General features: G+C 25.5%; 6 protein-coding genes across 7 annotated transcripts; 1 reads left to right on the plus strand and 5 right to left on the minus strand.

Annotated features, from left to right (window-relative positions):
• Positions 1–1018: 1018 nt before the first annotated feature.
• Positions 1019–1612, minus strand: OCT59_025462 (uncharacterized protein; the record flags this gene model as incomplete). The annotated part of the gene is made up of 1 exon (XM_025320805.2): positions 1019–1612. The coding sequence occupies one exon, from the start codon at positions 1610–1612 to the stop codon at positions 1019–1021; it is 594 nt and encodes a 197-aa protein (XP_025170468.2).
• Positions 1613–2146: 534 nt separating this feature from the next.
• OCT59_025463 (uncharacterized protein) lies at positions 2147–3269 on the minus strand (the record flags this gene model as incomplete). Its single annotated transcript, XM_025329389.2, has 2 exons — positions 2292–3269; positions 2147–2208 (listed from the first exon to the last, which is right to left on the minus strand). The coding sequence occupies exons 1-2, from the start codon at positions 3166–3168 to the stop codon at positions 2147–2149; spliced, it is 939 nt and encodes a 312-aa protein (XP_025170467.1). The 5' UTR covers positions 3169–3269.
• Positions 3270–7127: 3858 nt separating this feature from the next.
• Positions 7128–8532, minus strand: OCT59_025464 (uncharacterized protein; the record flags this gene model as incomplete). Its single annotated transcript, XM_025320804.2, has 4 exons — positions 7551–8532; positions 7349–7485; positions 7239–7278; positions 7128–7147 (listed from the first exon to the last, which is right to left on the minus strand). The coding sequence occupies exons 1-4, from the start codon at positions 8137–8139 to the stop codon at positions 7128–7130; spliced, it is 786 nt and encodes a 261-aa protein (XP_025170466.1). The 5' UTR covers positions 8140–8532.
• A 1557-nt stretch (positions 8533–10089) lies between these two features.
• On the minus strand, positions 10090–10320 carry OCT59_025465 (uncharacterized protein; the record flags this gene model as incomplete). Its single annotated transcript, XM_066138637.1, has 1 exon — positions 10090–10320. The coding sequence occupies one exon, from the start codon at positions 10318–10320 to the stop codon at positions 10090–10092; it is 231 nt and encodes a 76-aa protein (XP_065992116.1).
• A 2517-nt stretch (positions 10321–12837) lies between these two features.
• Positions 12838–15674, minus strand: OCT59_025466 (uncharacterized protein). The gene is made up of 11 exons (XM_025320803.2): positions 15453–15674; positions 15293–15373; positions 15159–15211; positions 14877–15086; positions 14711–14796; positions 14483–14624; positions 14341–14412; positions 14220–14243; positions 14007–14153; positions 13727–13930; positions 12838–13647 (listed from the first exon to the last, which is right to left on the minus strand). The coding sequence occupies exons 1-11, from the start codon at positions 15496–15498 to the stop codon at positions 13597–13599; spliced, it is 1116 nt and encodes a 371-aa protein (XP_025170465.1). The 5' UTR covers positions 15499–15674; the 3' UTR covers positions 12838–13596.
• Positions 15675–16372: 698 nt separating this feature from the next.
• OCT59_025467 (uncharacterized protein) lies at positions 16373–17558 on the plus strand. Of its 2 annotated transcripts, XM_025320802.2 has the most exons (3): positions 16392–16536; positions 16655–16802; positions 16897–17520. In XM_025320802.2, the coding sequence occupies exons 1-3, from the start codon at positions 16472–16474 to the stop codon at positions 17326–17328; spliced, it is 645 nt and encodes a 214-aa protein (XP_025170464.1). In that variant the 5' UTR covers positions 16392–16471; the 3' UTR covers positions 17329–17520. The 2 variants fall into 2 exon arrangements, with proteins under 2 accessions (XP_065992117.1, XP_025170464.1); XM_066138652.1 differs by having other exon boundaries at positions 16373–16766; positions 16897–17558.
• Positions 17559–19469: the final 1911 nt, after the last annotated feature.

Consider the following 19469-nt stretch of genomic DNA (forward strand, 5'->3'; position numbering starts at 1 on the left):
TATTAATAACAACTATGAATCATGATACATTAAATTATTCTGATGGATGCTGATACAAGTACGATAATCAAACGCCAAGCATTACGATACGAAAAATAAACCTAAAATTAGCTACACAATGATTTTCTACAATTATTTGTCTGATCCTTGTAACAGATTTATCAAAATAAATCGTGCGGGGGATATCGATTTAAAAGAAGATATTTATTTATTACATTCATTTAATAATTGATACTATGCTCTAGGACTTGAATAATTAATTAACGATTTTTAACTTGTAATGAAATCTTATCCAAAGAATTTTTTTTCAATTATTTCCATATAAAGACGACTTATTATACGAATTTAGAAATTATCAAAACCAGTAAATTAAATAATGATATTGTTACATAATATAATCATGTGCATTTAATATTTGGTCTCTAACTGTATCACACTTAATGATCGATAATCAATATATAGAATATAGTAATGATATACACAAAGAGAAAGGGATAACCGCTATAAATATATGATACATAAATAAAACTATCCGTAAAATTAATTTTTGTAACAAATATGACAAATCTAATTATAAAGTTATTAAAATTCACAGAGAATAAATAGCGAATAGATAAAGATTATTATGGATTTAAACATAATTCTGGCCGAGATCATTTTAAAAAGTAAGTTACCATAGTTCTGGCAAAAGATTATCCTGGCTCGCATCAAGTATTATGTGTTACGTCAGTTACATGATCTTTGACGATAAAATTATAATATCTTTTAAACTCCCACATTGAAATTGAACGAATACTGCAGCTAGAATAAAAATTAGTAACGAATAGCACCGTGTGGTTTATCGGCAAACGAAAGCACTATAGTTGTACATTTCCAGAAATAAGCACTGGCCGAGGTCATCATAATGTGGGCCAAAATCGTTGTAATTCTCATAAAGGTAAACTATAAGTCGAGGACAATTTGAAAATTAAAAATTATGAATTATCCTCGTTAAAAAAAAAATTTTTTTATTCTTTAATTAATGCAATTCATCATTGTTTTTAATATAAACAACAAATTTCTTTCCAATACCAATAACATTCTTTCGTATCCTTCTATGATTCTGATTGAGATTACATTTATTATCGATTGAAATTAACTTTGTAACAAAAATAAAATTTATAATTCCACCTTCTCTTTTATTAATGAACAAATTATCATTCCCAATTACAATTTTAGAAGCACCTTTAGCACCTTTATCATCATCATCGAAATCTTCAATTTCAAAATAAAGATTGGAAACATCATGCTGAGTAACCCGAGTAACATTATTAATTTCTCCTGAAACTTGAATAATTCCATTTGGAAATTGTGAGAAATTAATTATTCCAATTTCATTCTCATCATTCGTAAATTTACTTTTAATCACTTTTGTAACTTTACATCCTATCGGAATGTCTTCTTGATATAGGTTTAAATACGTATTATTATTATTATCAGGAACCGTAATCATCGAATTATTTTCGTTAATAGTCAGTTGTAATAATAATTCAACTGGACTTTGTATGTGTGTCACAAGTATCCAAAGACATACAGATAATAACATTATGGCCAACGTTAAATCGGATGCCATTTTTTTTATTATGATATAATAAGAAAAGATTTTTTTTTCTTTTTCTTGAGAAGAAAAGGTAAAAATAAAGGTAGGCGGAATATTCGGGTGAGTTTCAGTAAAAGCATTTCTTTTTGGGCGTATTTTTTGTTTTTGTTGATCACACTTTGTAACAATCAAAGTTTATAAAGTTTTACTTATTATTTCTTTTTATTTAGAAATAAACGTGTAACAAAGTAACAGTGATTTTGATAATCTTTCTATTTTATAAATATAATAAATATAATAAATATACTTTTTTATCTCAACAATCTTGGTACAAATATACAATTTTAGCATTTTTATTTTTTTGTGTTAAATATATATTACATTTTGAGTATTTTATTATTAAAATACAAAATTTAGTTATCTGAATTAAAAAATACTAAAATATTCCGCGCACAATATAAAAATTATAACTTACTGTAATTGTATAATACTAATTAATACCCACGGCTACTTTGTGCGATAAAAGAAACCTAATTACCAGAATTAAAAAGGCTTTTAAGAATTAAATTATTTTTGTTTGGCATTATTCGGTAACATTTGATGAATAGATTTACTACGAAGACAAATTCCTATAATAAATAATAATAAAAAAATTAAAAAAAATTGTAAATTAAATCATTAATAAATAATAATAATATATTAAAATACGTACCAATAATTACTGCTATTAAGATTAAAAAAATAATAAGTAAAAACGTTAACCAAAACTTTTTCGTGAATTTTTTTGTTTCAATATCTCTCCAAGGCATCTCCCATAATTTTTTCCAAGAATTTAATTTATTAGATTTATATTCTTCACCCTTTTCGCTTGCATTTAAATCATTATTTACGTAATTATTATCTTCAGAACCAGATGATGAAGCGTATTGTAGTTGAGATTCATCAATTTGAGATTCTTGAGATTCATCAACTTGAGATTCGTCAATTTGTGATAAATTTGATGAATGAGTAATAAATCTAACTTTTTTCCTATTATTAGTATTATTATTATTATTATCTAGGTTTGAAGATAAATTACTTTTATTTGAATCTAATAAAGAAAATTTTGATAAAATTGGACTCGAAGAATATGGTTCAGGAACCCAAGATGTATCATAAGGATTTAATAAAGGATTTAAATGTTTTAATTCTTCCATATTTCCTGCTATATTTTTATTTTCTTTTTCTTTTTCTTTTTCCTTTTCTTTTTGGTTATTTCCATTTACATCTACATTATTAAATGAGTCAGCATTAAATATTTTATCATAAAGACTTAAATTATCAAGTAAAGAATAATTTTCATCTAAATTAATAGATTTTGTTTCAAAAGGATAATTTAAATTTTTTATGCTTCTCTGATAATATTTGGAACGAGATGAATTACGACGTACTGGCATAGGAGGATCATTTATTGTTGTCGTAAAATGTACCGGTGGCGGTATGGCTGTATCTGAATTTATCGTAGCTGTAGATATGCGAAGGGATGTTCTTTTACTCGAAAATGAATTATTTGAGTTTCTTTTATCAACTTGTAAATCTTGCATTTTCATATTTTTATTTTTTAATACTTTTTTATTTTTATTTTTATTTTTTTTAATTAATTATTAGGAGGGAAAAGTAAAAAAAAAAAAATTATTTTTTTTTTGGGTACATTTTTTTTTTTAACAATGAAAGGGTAGTCAAGTATTATATGAATAAATATGGCGTAGTAAAATAAATTATAAATAAATTGTCACACAGAAAACTTCCCATTGTCAGTATAAATTGCACCAAAGATTATTTATTTATTTACAACAAATAAACTTCAGTTTATAGTAAACATCATTTTTTTTTTAAAAAAGAGTTTATTTTTGGAAAATCTTGTATCAAAATTTCGGAATATGAAAAAGTACCTTTTTATGGTTAGTTTAAATGATCTACCAAAAAAGAAAACCGTGTAATACGAGCAATCGTTGACTTTTTTAATTTTGTATAAACCGGTAAAAAAATTTAATTTTCTATTTATAGAAATTATCTATAAATTGATTTTATCTGGGCTGAACTTCCAAAAATAAAAAAATTTCCTTAATAAAATTTTACAATAAAAGAAACCGGAGATTAACTACTTAAATTATGTTAATTATTTTTACTAGGCTAACTGTTTTTTAATTTTTTAATCAAATTTTTTATTACCTATTATTTAAATATATTAAAATAAATTTTTGTATTACTTAAAATCGCTATTAAGATTTTACCCATGTAAATTATATTATATATTGTCAAAGAAATTTGAAACCAATTTATAATATAACATCAATTAACTTGTTTGAAGTGTGTCCATCCCGTAAATTTCCAAAGAAAATTTTAATTCAATTTCGTGAGTAAAGAATTTTCTCGTTGAAACTGCTAGGTGTTAACAATTTTTTGATATAATACGAATTCTTTAATTTTACTAATTGGATAATTGATATTAAAATACTTTTGTCACAAAAAGATATCAATGTGCAGTTTAGGCTTTCAAGGATATATCAATAAATTTCGCATTATATAATTGGCGTGAAATTACCACAAAATCTCGACAACCATAAATCGACAGTCTAACAATCCCGACACCAAGATCCCGACAAACCCAAATCTCGTTGAAATAAAATCTCGTTAGTCAAATTCCGACAGTTAAAAATCTTGACAATCAAAATCCCAAAAAATTTTTTTTTTTTTTAAATATAATTTCAAAAATGCAGTGACGCAGTAACGGGTTAATTTATTGTAAATTTTATTAATACCAATGTAAATTGTTTGCAAATTTTATTAATATTAATGTAAATTAACTAACGTTACTATATTAATAATGAAAATTAAAATTTTCTGACTTTTACAGTTTTACATTAAATCCTTCAAATAACAAAACTATAATTATTAGTAAAAGCTGCTTCGAGAGGTCAATATTACGAAACTTTTCAGGTATATTGTAAGTATACCCTTACATAATATGTTCCATCTTGAAAATCACAAGTATTATAAACTAGTTTCGAAAATATTTTAAAATATTTTACTAATATGGTTAACGCCCACCTCTAATGTATAATTATTAATTTCTATTTTAGTTACATTACTTTCTATTTCTATTTCACGTATTTTATTACATCTAGGGTTGTTGTATTTTTAAAAGATATAATTTCTAATTACTTTTATATTCGTATATTACAGTATATTGTTCACTTTTTTTTTTGACAAGTTCTCATTTGATTAAGTCATATTCCTATAAGAACACATTATATTTGAAATTAAGATAGTTTATTATTTCCTTGTAATAGATATGTAATAAATCTATGCTACTATAAATATAACAATATGCTAAAGTTATATTTATGACTACTACTTATATTAATAAATATAAGAATTATCGTAATTGTCAGTTGACAACTTTAAAAATAATTTAGGAATTTAATTGATTGCATTGACAAAAGTAATTCATAAATTTTTTGAGATGTCAATAAGAGAATCATTAATGGAATTATTAGACTATTTAAAAAAAATAATATTGTTGATTATAAATCATAACTTCGTTTATTTGGTGTCAATTGTTATACTAAAAAATAGGTTATAAGTCTGTTTACAGATATGAATCAAATAATAAATTCTATTGATTTCTTTCTTTTTTTTCAAGTTACTACAACTTCCAATTGTTGATATAATTATATACTTAAATTATGGTTATGATGTTATGATAATAAAAATGAATTTTATAAAATATTTTTATAAAAATGTATAGTATTCTAATTTAGATAGAGAGAAAAATCAATTATATACTTTGAACTCCTTTAACATGTTTCACATGGAAAATTTTAAACTATTGTTATCAAAAATCAAAATCAAAATCATATGCACTTTACCTTACATTATTTTAATATAAAGAGGAAATATTAGATGTTGTTGAGAAAGTTTCAATTAGAATTATTTTAACAAAAAGTAAAAATTCTTTAAAATTATCATAAAATAATAATAAAGTTGGTGTCATTATTCAAAGAACACTTAAGCTACAACTGAGACATTGAACTTAACATAGCTCAAATTTCCATTACTTGTATAATACGCTCAGTTAATGAGCATGTTGTAATATAAACATATACTTTGTATAGTGGCTTATCTCAACATGTCCATATTTTATAATTCTTGTATTTTTATATTTAAGAGTGATGAAATCATGGACACATGTTGAAGAGATAAGTTATATTTCTTTTATAGTATTCAAAGTTCATTGATTTATAAAGGCTTTGGTTAATAGTTGTAAATTTTAAATATTTATCAGAAAAAGTATCCATTCAATAATTTTAATTACATAGACTACTAACAGATATATGAATGGATCTGGTTGGGAAATCTACAGCTGATACTAATAAAATTAAATTAGTGTAGTCGATACTATACTATATATTGTAATGCCAATATAGGTTTAACAAATAACAAACAAATGCATACCTGATATGTTCACATTCACACATAAGCCCTAAAAAATTTATTAAGAAATTAGGATAGAATTAGGAATTTAGGCTAGGGTTAGGGTTAGGGTCAGGGTTAGGGTTAGGGTTAAATATTAAAATTATTATTTATGATATTTTATTTTTTCATACATATTTTTTTAAAGTAATAAATAAATGATAGTAGATAAACTTGGATTTTTTTTTCATGAAAATGTATGGGGATGGTATGATATTTTCATATATATTATAAAGAAGAAGATTGAATATTAATTATATTTATTAAATAATATAACTAGTATACAGTACTTTACATTTATTGTAGAAAAATTTTGAATTAATAAAATATGAAGATTTTTATTATTTGATCGAAAATTTAGAAATAATATAATAATAATATAATAATAATAAAATAAAGCATAAATAACAGACAATCTTACGCTATGATAAAGACTTCAATAAAGAACGACACATGTAATACCGGCCGTATAAAAAAATCATATAATACCGTACATTTTCAAATAGTAAAAATCATGTAATACCGTAACGACATACATTTTCAAATAAAAAAAAATCATGTAATGCCGTAACGACATGCATTTTCGAATAAAAAATTACTATTTTTACCCCCTCATATAACATCACGTATCCTAGTAATGTATTAGATCTCACTTGATCCCCATTTTTAACCTATTTTTTTTTGTTAAGATCAAAAGACGATTCTTGCGACGTTACTCGATAGTTTCATAATAATAAATTCGAACAATGTATCATATTTATTTCAAAGACATAAAGAAACAATTGTAATTGTAATAAAACATAAAATGATAAATATAAAATTCAAATAATTCGCATATGAAAAAAGATTAATAAATTCACTATATTACAATATAAATCAAGACGAAGACTACAAATGTCTGAATTAATCTATAAATTTACAAAATATTGACCCGTTGACCCAATTAACCCATAATTTGTTGTAAAAATGTTAGAAAAAGAAAAAAAAATAGATTAAAATTTGACCTCACTCCAAAAAAAAAAAAGTTTTTAAATCATGCATTACGATAACATTCTGATATGAAAAAAGAAAAATATAAAATATGATTAAACATAATGCTTCTCTTTCATTTTAATAACATAAAAATAATTTATGATATGATTACCTGATAACTCGAATAATATTAAAAATCTAGGTAAAGTTGCCTAAATAACAATAAAATAAATTAATGATATCATCATAAAAATCCATATCAATCAATTAATATACGCTTACCCTTTCTTTATTTACAATTAAAATTTCTCCCAGATTCTTTTTTATGACATCAACCACAAACATAGATTTCACCGACTTTAATACTACGCCATTACAATAATAAAGTGACGTATACGGATCATTTGCAAACCACATTCCTAAAGTTAAGAGTTAATAATAAATTTTAAAGCATCACTCCACGCCCTATCAAACATATACTTACTGTTTTTCTTAAATAAACATTTAGTCTTTGTATATTTAGTTCTATTTCCTTGTTGTACAATTCCACATAATCCACAATCTTTTTCACAAAATTTTCTTTCAACATGATATTCACTAACTATTTCTTCATCCTTTTCTTTATTAAAAATCAATTCCTCAATAAATCTTTCAGGTGAACAATTTGAAGTAGTACCATGAAACATTCGATGAGTAATATCTTTGATATTTTTTTTAGTTTTTTTACTTAAACTTTTTTTATAAGCTTCATGACGTTCTTCAAGTTTGGTTGGCATACGTAACTCAAAAATTCCAAGAATTTTTGATTGTGAAAGTGGTCGACCTACAAATGATGATTTAATTGAAATATATTTTGGATCGGTCGGATCTAATAATATCATTTCTGTTTTATTAATTTTTTTTGGTTTTTGTGAAGGTTTAAAATAATTTTTTGTAGGGTCGCGTCGGATTAATTGAGTTAAGCGGGATGAAAATGATTTTTTTGTATCGAAAAGTACATAAGGTGAAGGAGAAGAGGAAGAATTATTATTCTGAATGATTGAAGTTTCGTTTATTTCACAATTTTGACCCATGATTAAAAAAACAAATGAATAATAATAAAAAAAATCCTTTATAAAACAAAAAAAAATGAAAAAAAACAAAAATAAAAATAAAAATAAAAATAAAAAATGAGAGAAAAAAAAATTTAAAAAATTTTTAGAAAAAAAAATAAAAAATAAAAAATTTTATACGTTAAGAATTCATATTTGTCATAAGAAATAAAATAAATGGATATGAAAATAAAACTTAAAAGTTTAAGGGATTTTCGTATTTCAAAACGTATAATTATATGAAACCCCTTTTTGAAGATCTATTTTTGTACTTTGTTTCACAAAAACAAAATAAAATTATTTTTGCTTCAATTTTGATCAATTTGGAAATATATAATCAGTTTGTAATATGTATGAATTCGAAATTTTTTTTTTAAAAAAAAAAAAAAGATTTAATTGAACCATAGAGAAACAATTCGAATTAAGAATATTCGTAATCTTTATTGAAACTTGATCAACGTCGCACGAATTACTAAATCCGGGTAATAAAACTTTTTGAAGAAAAAGGAAAAAAATATATATTAAATTATAGAAATAGATTTTAATAAAAAAAATTTGTGATGAATGTATTTATTGAGATTTAAATATTTAAAATTTTAATAAGAAAATTACGAGACATTACGTTTTGTTGCGGATTAATTCGAAGGATAAATTATTATTCAATACGCAGTGATACTATTATGTGCTACAATTAAACTTCACGAAGTTAAATAAAACTACGATGCAACCTGACACAACTAGTTTGAGTCATACAACAGTCATGATCATTTATTTAATTCGTATAACACTCGTATAACATTATAGAACAAATTTTGACAAAAAGAAAAAAAAAAATATTTATATTTTTTTTTATAGGACGCACAAAGTGCGCACAAGTGCACAACATAAAAAAACAAAACAGAAAAAAATACAGGAGGCAACAATCAGTGTTGAATATTAACACCATCAAAGCTTCATAAATGTAACCATTATTTTTTTTTACATCTCAAAAAAAGAGAAGCTCAAACTCAAGAAATTAAATAAGGAAAATCCTTGTGGGATTCAAGAAATTAGACGATCAACGACTGACATACAGTGGAAAGAAAGTAAAGAAATAACAACAACAAGGGTGGCCTTACCCACCGGTTCTATATACATATATATATCTCATAATCATGAGTTGGGACGAACCTTGCCTCTCGTGGATCATGGATTTTTACGTAAATCTTCCCAGCAATTGATGTGAGTCTAAGCTTAGACACACGTCTAATGATGAAATTAATAACTCGTAAGATGATAATATACAGATTTAATATTCCATTTATAATTGAATTCGGATTGTATTGGTGACATTTTGTACAAGTTCCTATATGGTCTATTGTTGAAAGATCAAGTTTCGGGATGTCACTGGCAAAGTTCCATAGATGAACGAATTTTCTCTTGATCAATCAATTATAGAAGAGTCCAAATCAGTAAAGATACAGTGCCAAGTTTTGAGATATCACTGACGAGTTCCGCGAGTTCCATGAAATAAAGGACGATTTTGGAATAAACTCCTGTTTCAGTAAATATGATATTAATAAAGAAGTGTAATTGCACATGATATTATTCTAATTGTCAATGAAACTTTAAGGTGATGGACCTTAAAATGAAGAGACTTTTTGATGACTGGTACGTTCTAAAATAATGTGACTTAAATTATCTAATCTTTCCTTTTTAGTTTCTAGCCTAATTTTGTCACATATTATTTTTAGATTATAACAAAAGACTTAGGTTTATTGCAATCTGTGCAAGGAGCAAGAAAAGGGAAATTTAAACTCAGGGTTGTAAAGTTCATGACTAGATATCTTTTTAAAATTACTATATATCTGTCAATAATTTTGACAAAATTGTGAAAGTTAAAGCAATGTCATGAAGTTGGTTTTGAAAGATAATATGCATGGCAATACATATTTAGTGGAATATCAGAGATGCAATATTACATCTCGTCATCCACAGAACGGACATATGCGAAGCAGAATGCTCCAGCTGACACTGATTTTTCCAAACCACAATCAATACAGATAATGACTTAACAGTGGCGGAGGAGGCAGAAGAAGCTTCAGAGGCATGTTGGATAGTGGAAGCATGTTGGTGATGGTTTATAACGACTCTGCAAGAAGAATTGCCATCTTCAGAAAACATGAAGCACTTTAAAAGTTCTTTAATGAAAAACCATAATTATATACAAGAGATCAAACATTAAGTTAGACAGCAACATTGTAGAAAAAAATTATAGTAAAGAAACCAATAATATGCTTGTAACCGAATTTCTTGTTAAAACCAAATTTGTTCATATTATGTGACTTACTGAGATTCTTGCTGGTTTAATATCAGTAATAGCACCATATTTTGTTTATAACCAATGAAGGTAATTGAAAATTATCATTAATTCTGGCAAAAAAAAAAAAAAAAAATTACTGAAAATTATGATAATAAAATTAAAAAAATGTTCTTCATTCCATATTAGGTTTTTAATCAACAAAGGTAATTGAAATTATTATTCAATTCTGATAGAAAAATTTACTGAAAATTCAGCAGATGCTGATTAACATCAATACATCATAAAATCATATCTCTTATATCTGAGATTTATGTAATTTATTATATAAAAATTTATAGTGATTCTTTATCATACATAGAATATCTACTAATGATGAAGAAGGAAGGAGAAGACATGCCACTTGGCAATTTTTGATAATTTCCTATACAATTCAATATGTGACAACTCCATTTGTTGACTGAGGAATGAAATTTGATTTATTAAGAACTGAAAAAACATTTTGGGGAGTGTTTTCAAAGCAAATTAATATTTGTTTCAGCACCAACTATTCAGGATAATTTGTCAAGAAGTAAATATTTTATTACAAGCATAGTCAGCAAATCCAAAATTACAAATTTTTGATAGCATATTAGAAGCTTGTTTACAATCACTTTCACTGAAACTTAAATGTTAACAAGAAATTAAGGCTAGTCTTAATTTTCTTCCACAGACTCCGATCCTTCATCACATTTTGCCAGTTTCATCAACATTTTACTGTATATTATACTGTAGTAATATTATTTCACAGATTATATTAAATTATATTAATACAAGTACAAATAATAAAAGATCCAACAATTAAATATGTGTACCTTATTAACTAACAATAATTACAAATTGCAATAAAGATATTTTAAATATTGGGCCCAATTGTATTTTATTATCCGATTCATGGAGGAAATTATGGAATTACTTTATTATTTAGTTGCAGCTTTAATGAATTATTTAGTAAATATATCATCACATGATCTTGAATATTAATTATTAAGAACTTTAGTTCTTAAAGTTTGCATTGAACATAGTGCGGCATAGGATCTTAGAGATAAAGTTCATAACCTAAAAGCAGCCTTTTCAGCTCAACAAGCATGACAATCAGTAATTCATTCAAATCCTAATATATGATAGATACCTATGGTTTAGTTTTGTCTTTCTCGGATACTTTAGCAGTGGATAATATTCTCAATATAATTATGGCGAAAATTTGGTCTCTTAAAGGAAGAGTGGGGAGCCACCACCATGATTATTATACACTGAAAAATTTTCACATTATTCACAAAATGCTTCATCACCACGTTTTCATGTACATATTAGCAGATGACCCTCAATTTAAACATTCTTTTACACCCGAAACTGAATAATTTGATTCTATGACTCTATGTTACTTTTGATGAAAATACTTTGTCATAATAGTATATAATAAAATTATTAATTGAGTTTGTTAAAAAATTTTATTTTCAAAATGATAGTTTACGCGTTAATTGGAAACTCTACGTTAAATTTCAAATCATTTTTATTTTGGGACCTTAGGAAAGGCATTATTATTATTGAAGTACATCAATTATATTTTAATTTTTCAAATAATCACCTCTTCTCCCTTTTCGTTCTCCTCTTCCTCTTCGTTATGTTCTCCAATTTCAGCATCGGTATCCAATATCCGGTTGTGATTCAACGGCATCTTTAAGGCGACCTTTGTTAGCCCACGCGAGTCCAGCGCGAGGCTAAAAAAGGTGCCTCGTTTTCATTTTTACAATTGAATAAATAAAATCGTTTAATAAATAAACTCTTATGGTTTTTTCCAAAATAAATGTATCGTAAATAAATGTATCATATTATATTCGTATCATTAAAATTTCAATCTATGTAAACTTGAATATATAAATTTATTTTATCATCATATGTATAGATAAGATCTGAAAGCAAGAAATAAAAGGTAATAAATAATTATACACCATGAAGACAATAATAAAATTCAAAAAAGTGGGATAGTTTATTTTAATAATTAGTATTATTTATTTCATGGGGAGTTGGAAATAAATGGGTAATCCCCTGGAGCGTGTCACTCATTAAATATTAACTATTTTAACTATTTTAAACTAAAATTAGTAACTTCCCGGCTATCTATATGAGACCGGGAAATAACTAAACGAAGATTCCCGGTCATTTATAAACTCAGCTAATCACTCGCAATTTTCAAAAATTAGTATGAAGGTGATCATGAGTGACACTTAGTGCGATAGGGGATTATTATTATTATAAATTTTAAATTACATACTGTAAAAAAATTTGGTTGCAAATGCTTTTTATTATTTTTTTATTTTTTTAATTTTAATTTTTTTTTTAATGATAAGATTTCAAATATAGGATATTAATTTCTGTTAAAAATAAAGATTAAGAGAACTTGGATCTAAATATTATAATGTAGTGAATGTTAATTGTATAACTAATAGATAATAGGAGTAATAATAGAGAAAAGAGAAAGAATTGTAATTTTTTTTTAAAAAATATTTAACGTGTCTTGAAATATCTACTATACTTCCAATTTTGAAAACCAATTTTTTTTAATATACATAAGATTGTAAATATAAAAATTCGCAAAAAAATAAAAATAATAAATGACATTAAAAATAACAAGAACGTTAAGAAAATTTACACTTCTAAATAAATTTTAAGTAAATAAGAGATTTTAAGAAGTACAGTAAATAAAGATGAAATGTTAATATGATGGTTATAAGTAGATGGCGAATAATTATTTTTACAAAAAAAAAAATAAAACACTAAAACTTCTTCAAGTGTGAGATATGTAGATTATGTTATAATGTTTTTTTGTTTTTTTTCTTTCTTCCATAAACTCCAATTTCACGGGAAAAATAAAAATTTTTGCGCCATTATTTCTGTACATCTGAGAACTGTGTTTCAAATACACCGGTCTCACCAAGTACCCGGGAATCAACGCTTATTTGCCCACTATAATCCTTTTTTTTTTTTACGTGAAATTTCTCTCATGATATACGTCTCGAGGTCTTGAGGAAATAAATTTTTTTTTTATAATAGTTTTTCCATTAATATGTAGAGAAGATATAAATAAAATGTTAAATAATTTAATTTAAATATTGAACAAGCGATTCGACCACTTGAGCCATACTTGGTCGCTAAAAAACGTAAATGAAATCAGTCAATTTAATTGATTTATTAATTTAAAATTTTCTTCAAAAAAATAATTTAATTTACCGCTGAAGGAAGTTTCTGCCACATATCTTGAATTAATAAAAGAAGTGTAGTTGGATAATTCTTTAATTCAATTAGTGATGGACGAACATTTCTATCTCTAACAGCCTCATACAATTGATGTTCGTTATAATTGTGATAAGGATATCCAGCTTCTCCCCATGTCAAAATTTCCCAGAAAATAAGTGCAGCGGCATATACATCAACCTAAAAAAAAATTAACGAATTTTTTTTAGAAAATAACATTATTATTTAGTTAAAATTAATAATTCTTATATAATACCTTTTCAGTATAGCTAGGATTAGGAGTCCAAAATTCTGGTGCTTGCCAATTTGGAGTACCACATTGGGTGTGCATACTTGCATTTGCTTTTGGTCTAATACGGGCTAATCCAAAATCATTAATTTTCGCTCGTAAATTAGAGGATATCTAAAAAAGATAACCCAATTTAGTGAATTGATCTGAATTTATTGAAATAAATCATCTAGTACATACCAATATGTTCATAGATTTCAAATCCTAAAATATGTACATATAACAATAAGTATATACGACGTTAATTATTATTCTTAAAAAAAAAACAAATTGCGAATGTACTAATGTGCTAACGACTTACTCTATGAATAATGCTTGGACGACGAGTGTGTAAATATGTAATGCCAAGTGCAATGTCATGCATAAACATGATCTTTAAAAAAAAAAAAGGTATGTAAGTTATATAAGTTTAAGAATTTTACCTTAAATCAGAGATTACAAACCTGTTGAGTAAAAGGTGGTCTTGGTACTTTTCTCATATAGTCAAATAAATCACCATTTTCACAAAATTCAGTTATAATAAATAATTGTTTAGTATTAGTGCTTATTCCTATGAATTGAATAATGTTCTCGTGACGTAGTTGTCTATTATTCCCGATAAGAAAGTTTTATTAGAAAAAGTAAATCATAAATAAATCATAAATGAAAGGAATATATATCATATTACGTACTTTAGGACATTAATCTCATGTTTCGTTTCTTTGAGATCAGATTCACTAAAATTAACAACGCGAAGTTCTCCAATGGCGACAGATTGCTAAAAAAATTTCCGTATAGGTTGAATTAATAACATTAATATCTTGCCGAGAAAAAAATTATCCTTGTATTAATACTCACTTCTTTGTATTTTCCTTCATAGCAATCTTTAAAACCTCCCGAGCCTATTTTTCTACCGATTTCTAGATCCTCATATTTTATTTCACTTGCATCATTATCCAAAAATACCGATGATAAGGAACAAATTTTATCTTGCTTTAACCCACTTGATCCATCGATTGAGAAAAGCTTAGGCGTAGACGGCGCGGGAACAGGTCGTGTATTTAGTTTCTAAATAAGAAATGAAATAAGAATAAATCAATTTTTTTTAACTAGTTTCAAAATTTTTCACGTAATATTTACCCAATCCAGTAATGCTTTTATCAAAGTGGGTTTATCACCTTCAATACTTATTCCTTCATACCAAAAATAAAAAATAAATTAAAATGATTAAATAATAAAATTTGAATACAAATAATATTTAATTATTATTTTACCTCTATCTTGACATAGAGTAATCAATTCTGCTAAATGTTTTTCACTGAGCGTAAGTGGGCTTTCATGCTCCAATTCTGTATCTAAAAAATATAATGGTCAAAATGTTAGCTAAAATTGTTAATAAAACTCCAGATAAAGGAAAGGTTTCGATAATATTACCGATATGATATTCGATTGTTTGAATTTGAAATTGGGATGGTGACATTTTGATAAAGGCTTTAAATTTAAAGGGTACGAAATTGGCGCAGTAATAAAAAAAAAATATAATTTTTAAAATTTGGGATTTCTATAATTTTTAGTTTAAAAAAAAAAAGTCGTCTTTTTCTTTTTATATACAACACACGAAAAATGTTTAATTTATTTCGATTATATTTGCATCATAATGATGTAATTTTTTAATTCGTGTGACTATTTATAAGATTTTCAGAATCGACTTTTAATATATGTTTTTTTTTATCAGAGAAAAAATAAAAAAAAATTTACCTGGAAAATGTCTATAAAAAAAAACGCCAATTGATCAACTTTGATTATTATATTTATATTATTATTTATAAAATGATGATCAGGTTTATTGTCAATTTTAGGCTTAATTTATGATAAATTTAGAAATTTCACAAGTTAAGTAAGACAGAAATGTCTAGAAATTCTTATTGAATTTCCTTTTTTAATCATTCTTTATCGTATTAAATCTAATACTCAATAAAAATGTCATAGGCTTCACACACGGGGATAGAAATATTGCTAAATTTGGTTAGTGATTAAGGAAAATCGAGATTTCCTATGGAACAAAAATAACAGTAACTTTCCTAATAATTATATATTGTATTACGTACAAAATATACAAAGTTTTGACATTGAAGTATTTGAAACGTGTTGATAAACATGCTGTTATTGTTTAAATTTAAACTTGTATTAAATGTCATCATTTATATTTGTAATAATTTAAGACCAAATATAAACTAGAAAAAAGTTGATCGTAATGAGGAAAACGTAATGTATTGTGTGACATCAAGTATGTAATATCACGTGATTTACCTGATACGAATATTTTGCATGATATTATTTAAAACTGATGCATCAAAACATTCTTTTTCTTTTGCGCCATAAATAATTATTGATTATTAATCTATATTAGTTTCTCCTTTTTTTCTCTCTAATACTTGGTTTGAAAAAAAGAGATGTGTGACAAGCTCCCTAACGAAATTCTTATAAAAATTCTTACCGAAGTACTTCAAGACATGAGGCACGTTTTTGATTTTTTTTTCTTTTTAAAGGAAATTTAACATGATAGAATTATCCTATAATTAAGTTAACACGATTAAGTTCTTTTTTCTTCTTTATTCTATTTTTGTTTAAAACAGTTATGAAAAATTTATTAATCTTCGATACGTCAATAATAAGTGGAAGTTGTTGGTATCTGTGGTGATCAATGATGAATTTTCTCAAAAGTTGAAAAAAGACTTTGAATTCATGGTAAAAGGGAAAAAGCGTTTATGGCAAATAATATATGTATATATATAATTTATTTTAATTAATTCTATTAATTTTTATTATTTTTAATTATTTTTTTCATGTTATCTTTCCCTATTTTCATATTATTTAGAATCATCAAGTTCGAACAGATAATAAATTAAATATCAAATCAACGTATTATGATCCAAAAGATGGAAAATTTTCTTTTGAAATCTCCCCTTCTCCTTCATCACCATCATCATATTCACCGTTACCATCATCAACAATAATACATTCATCATTAAACGCACAATCAGAGTTATCATTAGAATATCTTTGTAAAGGTAGAGTAATTTATTGGAGATTACCTACAAGTCATTATTATAATGCTCATGAGGAGAGAAATGATGGTTGTATTTTTGTTAAAGGATTTTGGTATGAAAATCAAGAAATTAAGCGTATTAAAATTAATGCTTCAATTATTTTTAGAATGTTGGAAGGTGAAGAAGATTTTTGGGAATCTTTTAAAAGAAGAAATGTTAGTGTTACTAGAATGTTAAAACTTGAAATGTTATACGTTTAAAGATATAATATAATGAAAATAGTTTTGAGAAATTAAGATAATTCTATGTAGAATAATTAATAATACGGGATAATAATATAATTATATTAATAGTAATAATACTCAAGATACTGTAGTTACCGTGCCTTTGTAATTTGTATATTTGTTACGATGATCAAAATTAATAATAAATTTACGTACTTGATCTGATTTATTCTTTTAATGGAAGATTTCAGCTCAAATTTTCCTCTAAACATATTCCTTTAATTCAAGATACGTCCTTATTCTTTAAATAATCTTCGATCATGTAGGAAATTATTACCATGCTATCATTTAATCTTTCTAATTCTTGGAAGAGTCATATAAAATACGTATAAAATACGTAAACCTATTGATAATTTGCATGTTATTTTATTCATGGATTTCATCGATTTCACCGTTAAGAAATGTGACATAATACAAAAAATAATAAAATAATTAAGTGTATGCGACGTGGAGTAAAAATATTGATCAATGATCGATATCCACGTTTTATCGTTCGATCATTAGGAATACTGCGGCGACCAATAGAATTATGTTGTTTACACTTCATAATAATATTCGCTCTATAAAAAAAACCCGCATATTTGCACTATTCAAATTAGCAATTAAAAAATCATCGGAGTATCATTATCTTTATTATGATTGTACATTTCATTCGGAATTAAATATATTTTGTTCATAAATAATTATATTAGAACGAAAATTATATAGGATAAAAATTCTTCCTAAAGACGATTTAAAATTCTTTCCCCAAAAAATCGGTGTATGTATATTACCATAATAATCACACTTAAAATTAGAATACGTCTCTTTATTTGGCTAAAAATTATATATCCTAAAGTAGAAACACAATATACTTTTTTGTAATAATAGCAAAAAGAAATTGCATTATTAAAAGTGAAGGCGTTAGATATGTTAGATATTACTTAATAAACCAGTTTTATTCGAGTATAGTGGCATATACACGTGATAATCATTGAATAAAGTTTCTTTACGTAAGCAAAATTATGGGGCAATGGGGATAATGCAATTTGCAATGTGTTTCACACGTTTTTCATGGGAAATTTTTTGAACCAATCATTCAATTTGGGAACTTTTACACCATTCTCCATTTTGAAAATGCTGTGTAATCCGTTACGCTATGCGTGATAATTGCACATGTTTACACCTAGCATCGATTCTATTCATTTACAAAGCTACGATTAAGGAAAATAAGCACTTTGTTTGATGGATAAACCTTATTCCAGCAGATGATACTTCTCAATAATAGAGTAATGGCTTATGAGAATCATCTTGTTAGAAAAAAAAGGAAGAAATACCAAAACTTTTTTTGTGCTGAATACATTGTTAAATAACCAACGTAATCTAAATCGGAACTGGTGTTCAATATTGTTTGAGCGTTTATAGTAAATTAATACTAAACTAAAACTGTTAGGGAAATATATTTTATAATTATCGATATAGAAGTATCTTAAAAAAAATATTATATTAGACTTATGTATAATTATTTCATTTTATCAAACCACATTTATCGTAGCTAGAAGCAATAAAATCTCTTTTCTCTCTTTTTTGATTAGAATCATCATAAATTCAGATGTTTGATTGGTAAATGGTAAATATTATTGCGATTATCGTGGTTGACAATTCACAATCATCATCATCAACATAAGAACATTATCGGCTATTGTTAATCGTACATTTATCATAGAATATCTTTGATAATTTATTGGAAATTACCTCGAGATTCTATAATTATTTTGAGATCACTTCTTAAGCCTGAAAAGCCGATATAGTAATGTTTATAGGAGATATATGAGGGAAATAACGGTTTTATTTTCGTTAAATATGAAAGTCAAAAAATAGAACGTGTTTGAATTAATGCATCTGTAAATTAGTTTTCTAGAGATCTTTCAAAGGAAGTAATGTTTATGTTTGTAGAATGTTAAGGCATGTTTAAGATGAGATGACAAGAAATATAGAGAAAAATTACCAGTAGACCGGCTTCTTAATTTCGATTGGAATCAATCATTTTATTAATATAATGGCAGCCCAAATTAAATTCCGAATAATCTTTCATGTTTTATCCACCAAAATTGAATACTTGGAGTACTTAGGTACTA

Source organism: Rhizophagus irregularis, chromosome 5, assembly GCF_026210795.1.
Source record: "Rhizophagus irregularis chromosome 5, complete sequence".
NCBI classification, from domain to species: Eukaryota; Fungi; Glomeromycota; class Glomeromycetes; order Glomerales; family Glomeraceae; genus Rhizophagus; species Rhizophagus irregularis.

Excerpts from the sequence above, each read along its gene's own strand:
- OCT59_025466 (XM_025320803.2), bottom strand. The coding sequence starts at position 15,498 with ATGTCACCATCCCAATTTCAAATTCAAACAATCGAATATCATATCG. Across the intron at positions 14,797-14,876 it reads ATGAAGGAAAATACAAAGAA|CAATCTGTCGCCATTGGAGA; the intron begins GTGAGTATTAAT and ends AAATTTTTTTAG. Across the intron at positions 14,413-14,482 it reads GACCACCTTTTACTCAACAG|ATCATGTTTATGCATGACAT; the intron begins GTTTGTAATCTC and ends TTTTTTTTAAAG.
- OCT59_025467 (XM_025320802.2), top strand. The coding sequence starts at position 16,472 with ATGTGTGACAAGCTCCCTAACGAAATTCTTATAAAAATTCTTACCGAA. Across the intron at positions 16,537-16,654 it reads GAAGTACTTCAAGACATGAG|TTATGAAAAATTTATTAATC; the intron begins GCACGTTTTTGA and ends TGTTTAAAACAG. Across the intron at positions 16,803-16,896 it reads GTTTATGGCAAATAATATAT|AATCATCAAGTTCGAACAGA; the intron begins GTATATATATAA and ends CATATTATTTAG.